This window comes from Medicago sativa, chromosome 2, assembly GCF_051527215.1.
Source record: "Medicago sativa cultivar Bolivia chromosome 2, Bolivia_mono, whole genome shotgun sequence".
NCBI lineage: Eukaryota > Viridiplantae > Streptophyta > Magnoliopsida > Fabales > Fabaceae > Medicago > Medicago sativa.
Genome location: NC_140750.1, coordinates 51,752,802 through 51,763,441, shown reverse-complemented (window position 1 = coordinate 51,763,441; position 10,640 = coordinate 51,752,802). Strand labels below are relative to the sequence as shown.

At 31.8% G+C, this 10,640-nt stretch overlaps 1 protein-coding gene across 2 annotated transcripts; it reads right to left on the bottom strand.

Annotated features, from left to right (window-relative positions):
* Window positions 1–936: 936 nt before the first annotated feature.
* Window positions 937–8,114, bottom strand: LOC146948740 (protein ANTI-SILENCING 1-like). 2 transcript variants are annotated; one of them, XM_085744932.1, is made up of 11 exons: window positions 7,991–8,114; window positions 7,324–7,755; window positions 6,134–6,302; window positions 5,395–5,948; window positions 4,692–4,718; window positions 3,693–3,785; window positions 3,138–3,216; window positions 2,892–2,982; window positions 1,591–1,696; window positions 1,391–1,507; window positions 937–1,290 (listed from the first exon to the last, which is right to left on the bottom strand). In XM_085744932.1, the coding sequence occupies exons 2-11, from the start codon at window positions 7,681–7,683 to the stop codon at window positions 1,219–1,221; spliced, it is 1,668 nt and encodes a 555-aa protein (XP_085601058.1). In that variant the 5' UTR covers window positions 7,684–7,755; window positions 7,991–8,114; the 3' UTR covers window positions 937–1,218. The 2 variants fall into 2 exon arrangements, with proteins under 2 accessions (XP_085601058.1, XP_085601059.1); XM_085744933.1 differs by having other exon boundaries at window positions 7,833–8,060.
* Between the last annotated feature and the right edge of the window lie 2,526 nt (window positions 8,115–10,640).

The following is a 10,640-nucleotide window of genomic DNA, read 5'->3' as shown; positions in this document are numbered from 1 at the left end:
TAGAAAAATTTTCTCGAATAAACCAGCTATCAATCTTCCGCTTATTGATGGCGTTAAGCTTCTATCTTTTAGGTGGTTTAAAGCTCTCTTGAGTAATTCCGCTTTTGATTACCATAATTGGTGGTGTAGCCCTTTGTTGTGTATGTGCATTGGTTAGCTGTATTGTTTCCTTTTGTTTATGTACTCTTCGGTTAATTTAAACTTTGTGTAACTTTTGACTTCTTAAAAAAAAAAGAGTTTAACTTCACTAATGTGCTAAGCTGAATAATGAACAAGTTGTCGACCTGTACCGACAATGCACATTTAGATCAAACTTCATTTTTTTTAATTGTCTATGTCATTTTCGTGTTGTTTAAAAATTTAAATTTAAAATGAAGAAAATTTAAAAACCCTAAAGAAATCATACTTCACAACAAATAATCATCGTCACATTCGGTAAAAATAAACCTCAAATTCAATGGTAAAAAATATTAAAAAAATTGGGTGACTGTCTTTTCGAATTTAAACAAAGAGGGGCTACACTACCACAAAAAACAATGAGGGGATAAAATCATTATTTAACTAAGCTTCTGTTTTATTTGTTAAAGCCAAGGGTATTTTGGAAAGTTTAGGCTAATTGTTGGGGTAAAGGTAGAGATGCAGGGATATGAGGTAAAACCACCTCCTTTTTCACGCTAGCTTGATCTGTATATTCTTTTGGGCATTTCATTTAAGAATTCGCTTAATTGTTTGGGAGAAATGCTAAAAACACTTTATAACATTTCTTAATACTCACTTTTTTATCGGGTAAAACTCAAATGGGTCTCTCACCACATGTCATAGTAAAAACATTATCTCTGAAGAAACATTCTGCTTGGGAAATACCATGAAGCTGGTAAAACTAGGGAGGAAGAATGAAAATTAACAATCCAGATCATATGATGAAAAACATGCCAATTTAGAAGAATCATTTCAATAATTGCCATGAAAATATTGCAATATTAATTTGCAATCAAGTTGTTCAGAATACAATCTACTAACATTTTTCTTTTTTGGTCTGAAATGAACTAACATTGAACAAAATGGACAAACAGCTGAAACACGAGTGGTTTCCTTGTATCTACGGAAACACAGCTAAATCATGTTTCTCTGCCAAAATTCGCAGCATTCTGTTAGATTGCAAATGAAGAAAAGTATATATTGTAAATGCATAGTTATCTTTCATCAAGAATGAGTTAACTACGAGGCTTCAAATAATATGCTGTCTGTTCTAAGTTTACTCTTCACATCATCTATCTCCTTCATTTGTTTCTGTAAAGAAAACAGATTACCATCAAGACAAGTCAAAAAGAAGTTTGATCAACAAGATTGAAGAGGATTCATTGGCAAAAAAAAAATAAAAATGCCGCACCTCACATAAGGCCTTCCAACATGCTTCAGACTTGTCATATTGGAGTGTCCATTCAATAGCCATTGCGTATTCAATATTATTGGGCTGTGAACAATGTGATGTCGATACAGCATTTCTCTATAAAAAATAAATAAGGCACTGTAAATCATATTTTCTAGTATGTGGTAAAACTAATTGGTCAGCAAGTTGAGTTAAACTACCATCTCTCTTTGCTTGTGAAGTGCAGATCTACTAATCGACAGATGGCCAATGAATGTGCTTTGCTTGGATGAATCTCTTACAGTTCCCATCCTGGCAGTGACAACCCTGCAGGAAACTTACAAACATTATATACATAGAATAATCACGCCATGCTTAAATTGCATAAAAGAAAATTAGAGCTATCTAATAATCATAGATGTTTCACTTTTTTCCATTGCAATAGTAGATGGTGCATGACTACATGCTAAAGGAAGAATGCATATGGTTTGTATAATATTTGTTTCTGTTATTTATTTTGTTAACAAAATTGTGAAGAAATATAAACTGAAGTTACTCAACCATTCTTCTATGATGACTTCAAATATGAATTAGAAAATCTTATGTGGTTTGCATCTACAAACTTATCTTTTAAAGTTCTCTGACCTGGAAACCACGATTAGGACACTAATAGTTATTAAAGCCATTCAGCTTACAAGCTCAAGGCTCCAGAATGACAGGTTAACATTGGTTTGAATCTCTAGTGTTGAGTATGGCTCTTACTTGCCCTAATGTAGTCAGGATCGAGATCCTATGTAGGATTGGTTGGCTGGTGAAGGAACGTAAAAACGAGGAATGTAACACGGTTTGTAGGTAGGATCGGTAGGTTATTGATAGAGTTGAGAGATATAAACATAGAATATAGAAGAAAAACAGAGGAACCAAGCAAAAAAATAGAGAAAATAGAGGGAAAACAGTAACAAGCAAGAAAAATAAATAAATAGAGAAAACAGGGGGAAAACAGCGAAAAACAGAGGAAACAGGGGAAAACAGAGCAAAAACGAACCGGAGTGAAGTGGAAGCACGGTGGAGGTGCCGTGGCACGTAGAATCGTAAGAACCTACAAGCCAGCACTCGATCCTGGCTACTATTAGTAACACAAAACAATTTTTTTTACTCTAGTCTAAGAATTGCATAAAAGAAAACTACTATAGCCCATGTGTCGTCGGAGACGTGTACAATTGACAGCCAATCATTTTGTTGTGCATTTATTTATCTACATTCTTTCAAGTCGGATTTTCTATTCTAACATCTAGTCTCTACAATCAATAAGTTGAACGAACTTTCGAGTACAATACAACCGTAAACTTTCATAGTTGCTTAACTATACCACAGCAATTGGGACATACATAGTGTCCATATTTGTAGGTTTTCTACTTTATAATATTTTCAGGAGGTACAAGGTGTGTTGGATGTTATTCAAGTTCTGGAGCGGAACAGAATGACAAAGCAGAAGAGAAAAAGAAAGCAATAAATGGAATACCTCCCGTCTTCAAGCATAAGGCATCTCCTGTTCAACTCTGATATTGCGTTTGCAGCTGCATCTTTTGATCTGAAAATAGCCAATGCTCTACCTGCAGGTGGATGAGCAAACAGTCAATTGATGATCTAACAACAGAAAATTACCATTAGCAGTGAATTTCATGTTTTCCATCATAACAATGAAAGACCAACAATGAAAATGAAACATGAAATAGTTTGCAGTTAATAAAAGTAAATCAGTACGTACCATAGTATGGATTGGACGTCGGGCTCAATTCTATCATTCTTGCCTCAACCTTTTCTTTGAATGCATGCCAAACAAGGTCCTCAACAAGTGAAGAAAAGTAAATAAGAAACAAGACAATTAGACATGGAGAAAACATTAAATTAAAATCTGAACCCAAACTCCTTACTCCCTCCGTATCTATTAATAAAAACCCTTTTCACTTATTTTTTTTGTCCCTTTTACAAAATTCCAAATGCTTTAAAGATTTCTTTACAAAAATGTCACTATTTAATGTACCATTGAGAAGCATAAATACATTTTCTCTCCTATGACATTAATAATTATAGGGGTAAATATATAAACTAACAAACATAATAGAGTGGAGAGAGTACTAGGGTGAAGTAATTCATCTCTCAACAGATGGGTACATCCATCATATCCATTTAAGTTTCAATTACACGATTATGAATCCACAAGACACAATCCCACACAACATTTTGCAAACTCTATTGCATCAAAGGTACTTCCAAAACTATATTAGATTTAGAACCGGAGAAAAGGTTGGATCCTAGATACCTCAACTTCAAACGACGTGTAGGAAGGATCCAGATTACTCAGTAAAACCAGGGTACCCAACTCTTGAGCTTTCTGTAGTCTTTCTTCCCAAGGCTACAAAGAAAATTATTATATATAAATCTGGCATAATTATCCGTTCATGTTGATCTTTGGATGTCACATACATATACAAACATTCTACTATGAGAAAATATGATTGGAAGCACGGATAAGAATAGGAATCCATACTATATTCATTGAACAGGAACTTCATTCTGTTTTATTATGCAATACTCTTCTTTATTTGCAGTACAGAAACAGAATTTCTTACTGATTTTTGAAATCCAAATAGGGTTAACTGGGCTGATTTTAAACAACCTAGGTCATATTCATTCATGGCATATAGGCCAAAAAGATTGTAAAGTGGTTGCATACAATTGTCATTTGGTGATAGTTACAACTGAGTTTATTCCTCTATATAACTTGGTAAATTTACAATCAAAACCACAAGGATGTAGACAAAGCGATTAAAATTAAAACTATCTTATTAAAATTTAATTGAATAACTAATTACTAAATAAAAGAGTGATTCAATGGTTTCACGTGGAAACCAATTTCTCATACAGGTTAATATGCCAGACATTCTATGTAGCAAAAAACCTGATAATATCAATCAAAATTCAATTAAGTAGCAGAAAACCTGATAATATCAATCAAAATTCAATAAAAGAAAGAAAAAACATAAAAACTATATGTAAAACAAGGACATCCTGCTTAATATAACTTTAGTTTTAATAATCAAAATAGAAAAGAAATCAGCAGCACATGAGAAAAGGAATGAAACAAGAAAAGGTAAAAGAAACTGTTTATTAATTTAGATGCTAGACCGAGAAAATTACAAAGTAATCTACAAGCTCAAGAGTCCAAATAACAAATAAAAGCTATTTGCTAATAAATTCAAGCTGTTGCTCAAAACTTGAACCAAGAATCCTTAATAGAAGTAAAGAAATAAAGCCTCACCATTTTCTTAAACCACTTTCTTTTCTCCTGCAACAATAAATATGGGGGTCAGCAAAGGATTAGAGCAGTGACTGGAGTCACACACACACACACACGCACAGGAAACCACATTTTCAAGTTATAATTGTGAATTTTGTTTTTGTTACCACCAACATTCCCAATCTTTTTATCTTGCTTCAGAACTCATATTGTAAAGTTAAATCATTGGTTTGGTATCAACTATCAAGTGAAGAAAGGACATTTTGAAATCATGAACATATAATGATGATTAAACTTTCATATGTTAACAATATTTGCTCTGTTGAATGTCTAAACACACCAAAACAAGCAGATAAACTATAATGTATCCAATTCACTCACCTTATCAATGGAACCTCTATTAATATTAATAGGATTTTTTTTGGCTTGTTCAAAAATAAAAATTAATAAGATTTTATTTTCAAAAAATTTCTTATTTGTTTTATTCTTGTCATGGTAAGGAAGAAGAGAAACAAGCACACTTGGAGAGCACAGTACAATGGATAGTTGTATGCTGTATCCCATATAAGGTTCTCAATAAAGTCTATGATTGGTCTCAAAATTTAGACAAATGGAAGTTTAGCTCCTAAACTTGGATTATTTTTTCAAGAAAGCAGTAAACATTCTGTCAGAAAAAAGAAAGAAATCAAAACTATGATTACCGTTGTGATTTTTAGAAACTTACTGCATTAGGCCTTTCAGTCACCTCAGTAACTTTCCTGGTAGGTTTGACACTTTCATCATGACTAAATTCTCCCTTCTCATCAAATTCATCTTTCATTTGGGAGTAGCTACTATGACCAATGGTTGACTTCTCTTCTACGATCTTCATCTTTTTAAATGGATAAGAATCTAATGATTTCATTGGCGAGACATTCTCAGAAGTTCTCAATTCATCTTTATCTTCAACATTCCAACGCATGATATTAGAAGGAGCAGTCTTACTCTTAGTCTTCACCTCATCTTTAACTTCATCTTTTAAATTCCCAGAAGTTCTCATCTTTATCTTTAGCGAGACATTCTCAGAAGTTCTCAACTCATCTTTATCTTCAACTTTCCAACGCAAGATATCAGAAGGAGCAGTCTTAGTCTTAACCTCATCTTTCACTTCATCTTTAATATTCTCATAAGTTCTCATCTTTATCTTTATCTTTTTTATCTGCTTAGGCATTTTATTTGTCTCAAGAAGTAGATCATTACTGGTCTTTTTTGCCCCCTTCCTATTAAAGAACCGCTCCACTGCAGAACACCAAGACAATGAACTAATGTAACCGGGAATGATATTTAATAGCAACGAGACGCTTCCATATTTTAAAAAATCAAGCAAATGTACAATATGAACAGGTCAAATAGTTACTATGTGTGGTGTGTCCAATTTAATCAATGAAGATAGAAGACAAAGATATACGAGATGGATAACTTACCTTCAGCTCCATCAATCTTATCAGGAAACTTATCATCGATTACACACCTATCAACATCAAAAGTACATTTGAAAACGAAATCTGCTCTCTTTAACTCTGTTTCAGATGGTTTGGGATTTCTCTTATCCTCTGAAGTGCAAACAACATTGCATTTTCCAAGAATCGATTCCTGAAAATAGATTTTGAATGGAGGAAATAGCACCATCAATCTAACTTTGTGTGAAATGACGAACTCACTTTTCAACTATATCAAATTTTACACACTACAAAGCTACCATTCAGAATGATAATGTCTGAGTTTCACAAAAGAAGATATTCAAAATTTGTTAGCTAAAACTCAATTTACACCAATTTACTAAACACGCTAATCCAACCATCTAAATGAATTCCAATAAGCACTTATGTATATCTTCAATAAGATAACATAGTACATGATTTATAAAAGGAAAAGAACCAGATTTTGTAATCATCACAATCTTCAAAAAGGAGTCTAGTATCTTCAGACTGCAGGCAAATACACCTGCTTTTATTCGTACGCCTCTCTCAAATTTCTCTCAAATCTCGGTATCCTCATTATCCTTACTTTATTAGCTACCAAGAATACAAGTTGTTGAGCTGATGTTTAGTTCACCATGTCAAAAAATAGCTTTCAATGATGAATATAGTTACATTATCACTAACCAAATCATTTTGTGGAATAACAATTTCAGCTAATGCCAAAAGGTTGCACAAGAACCATTTTCAACATACCAAGTTAAACTAGTATTCACCACAAACATTATATGCATTCCGTCTATTTTCATTTTCACCACAACCATTCAGACCCCACATTCAACTAAGGCTAGGTTTGGATGAACAACTTATTTTGCAACTAAAGCATAAACTCTTAGTTGAATGCATATTCAGTCTATAATATAGATGGCATCCAAAGATATATCTCTCTCATTATATGCATTCAGTCTATTTTCATTTTCACCACCAACATTCAGACACCACATTCAACTAAGACTATGTCTGGATAAACAACTTATTTTGCAACTACAGGATAAACTCTTATCACATGTAAGTGCTTATTGTAAGCTATTTCCATAACATGGCGTGTCAGTGTCTAGGCCAGACACTGACACTTGTTGTCTTCCATCAGAAGTGTCAGTGATACATATAAATAAATAAAAATGAATTAAAATTACCAGCAGATTGACGTTAAAAAGACCTTTTCCCTTCCCAGAAGCCAAGAACAACTCATTCCAACCCGGCTTATAACCTCTATGAAAATTACGAATCTCGGAAGGACGAAAAAACCAAACAACTCTTATCATCTTTGCACGACTAGTCTCGTACATCTTGACAAGCTTACCAATGGAAGTTTCAACATGATCGGTATGGTAAAAATAAACAGAATCATATAGAAAATACTCAACACCATCATAAACAAAAGAATCATAGAACTGTGTATCTTTGTTTTTCACACCGATTCCTCTTTTGTTCCCCCACTTAAAATCTCCAACAAATTCTTCTTCACCATAACGTTGTGTATGTGAAGGTGGCATTTTAGTAACAAAACCCGAGACCTCGCAGTTGTGTGTGTCAGTATCAGTTTGAGCTGGTGTTCACCACTTCACCTGCAACAAATTAAAAGGAAATCATAAATAAATGAAGTAATGTTACCATAAATAACCATAAAAATAAATCATTATACCTAGTTTGAAAACAGAGATGATGAAAATTGAAAATATAAATTGAAAATGGGTAATGGAGGAAGAAGAGGAAAGCATGCAGTGGAAATGTTATGCAGCGGCGGCGAAGAATAGAGTCATCAACATAGCATGGCTATGGAGTTTTGAAAGAGAGACTTACTGTGAGTGAGTGGTTGATGAAAATGGGTCAAGACTAGTCAGTCAGTCATGCTGAAATGAAAACTCACTACAACACGTTTGCTGAGCACGATTTTCTGTTTTTAGCTACACTGCTGCTCACATTTCAATTTTTGCCACGTTGTATGCTTTTTTCGTAAAATAGTACTCATGCATTAATTAGTTAGTGCTTTTCAAAAATTTTTTTTTTCATAGTCATCTGATTCTATAAAAAGGGAGACGTGATATCTGAAATTTTATGAGAAGTAATGTTTGATTAAAATTTGTTAATCAAATTCAGATTCTTTTAAACATTTTATCCTTTATGGAGTTCATTAAAATTGATTAGTTAATTATTTATTTTAAGGTTATGTTACCTTGTACCTTAAAGACACAAGTTTAAGGAACAAGTTAATGAGGTAAACAAAGAAATAATAAAATAAAGGGGTAATAGTCACTTTGGTCCCTGAATGTGTAGCAAGTAGTCACAATAGTCCTTCAATGTATCAAAATTTCAAAATAGTCCCTGATTGTCCACTTTGTTAGTCAAAATAGTCCCTAAAACTTAAATAACCCCTTAATACTCACAATAACTCTTTTGATATAAGGACTAAAATGACAATGAGTAAGTACGTATAAGGACTAATATGACAATAAGTAAGTCTATTGAAGGACTAATATGACAATATTAACGAAATATTTTAATATCAAGGACTATTTTGACTAACAAAGTGCACAATCAGAGACTATTTTGCTATTTCGATACATTGAGGGACTATTGTGACTACTCGTCACTCATTCAAGGACCAAAGTGACTATTTCCCCTAAAATAAAGTTGTTTTGAAAACATAAATCATTAAATTTTTGCAACATTAATACATGTGTTTCAATAAAATATTTCTATCTTTAGTTTTTTATGTCCCTTTATTATTATTATTATTATTATTATTATTATTATTATTATTATTATTATTATTATTATTATTATTATTATTATTATTATTATTATTATTATTATTATTATTAGTAAAATGCATTTATCTCATCAAATGTGAAACTTTTTTTACCTTCAAGTGTTCAATAAAAGATTATTTAACGGAATTTAGATAGTTATAATATCATCTAAAATTTACATTGATTCTATATAAACATTTACAAAACAAGTATGCAAGGTAGGGATTACAATGAAGATTATTCCCATTCATAAACATATGTTCAAATTGTTTATCATAAAGTACTAGGTTTTTAACACTCTGATGAAGATATTTGACTCCTAATTGGTACCAAAAGGTATTCTCACGGTTGGCTGACTAATCGTTAAGCTGACAAAGGGACATTTAATTTTTTTCATACATGATTTGAACTGTTTTCTAAATAGATGACTTCAGGATTTAAACTTTGATTTACACCTAATGGAGAATTATGTTACCAATTATCTCAATATTATGCCGGTGTTTACCGCCAACTTTTTGTCCATCGTTTTAAGTCACTTCAAGTAGTTGAATATAAAATTAAGACTTAATAAAGCTCTATGGTTTTAAATATTTGCTTTAGGTTTTGTTTAATTTGCAGCAAATTTTATCATATACCACTTTTAAGGAAGATTTACTCCTAATCATGTTGAATGAGTTTATTCTCAAAAACTAGCTTGTAAGATAATGGTGCAGAAACACATATATATCTCTTATCAATTCAAAAACATTTGGAAATATAAGACTGCAATGCAACTTCAACAGATTTAATCAATGAGATTTGGACAAGAATAAGGAAAAATGAATAGATGTGTCTCAAAATTCAATTGTGTTTTTTTTCTTTTTTTTTTCCAACATATTAGGTCACTTCTTTTAAACGGTAATGACAATTGACGAAGATGATCATACAATTCTACTTCTTAAGGATTGTCACTTATCACCATTAGAGTTTGAGGTGAATTTTTTTAGAGTGGGTCCGACATATAACACACATGGTTGGTCTCTTATGTCATATAAGAGATGTGTAAGGATGTGTTTGTTTCAAGTTTATCAAATTTATTGCTAGAAATAACATTTCTTGGAATATAAAAATGAGAATTTTATTAGAAAAAATATGTTTGGTTAACTTTATAATATTCCAAGGAACCATAAAAATAGAAATTATAATAGGTAACTACATATAAATTTATTCTCATTTCCATGGGAACTTTATTCCCACCATTTTCTTTGGGAATTTTTTTTTTTATTCTAAGAAACATTTTATACCCAGGAACAAAATTTATTAAACTTGTAACAAATATAGTCATATATATTTCTATCATTTTATTCTTAAAAATCAACAAATATAACTTAAAACAAACACACGTTTTATTTTGGTCGTATTTTAAATATCACAACAATTTGATTATTTCTATTAAAATTCTACTTAGCATTGTTGAAATAATCATATGCGGGGAGTGGAAATAATCATATGCGGGGGAGTGTTGGCCTATGTGGCAAACAAAAGTAATGACATGGCTTGAGTCCATTTAATAATGTCGATCATAAATTCTTTGAGTATTACATCAGTGCCCGATCTAAAGATTTTAAATAGTGGCTCAATATTCAGACATTTGAATTTATACTCTATCCGGTACAATTTATAAAAAAAAAAAAAAAAATTTTTAGATTCATTGAGTAATT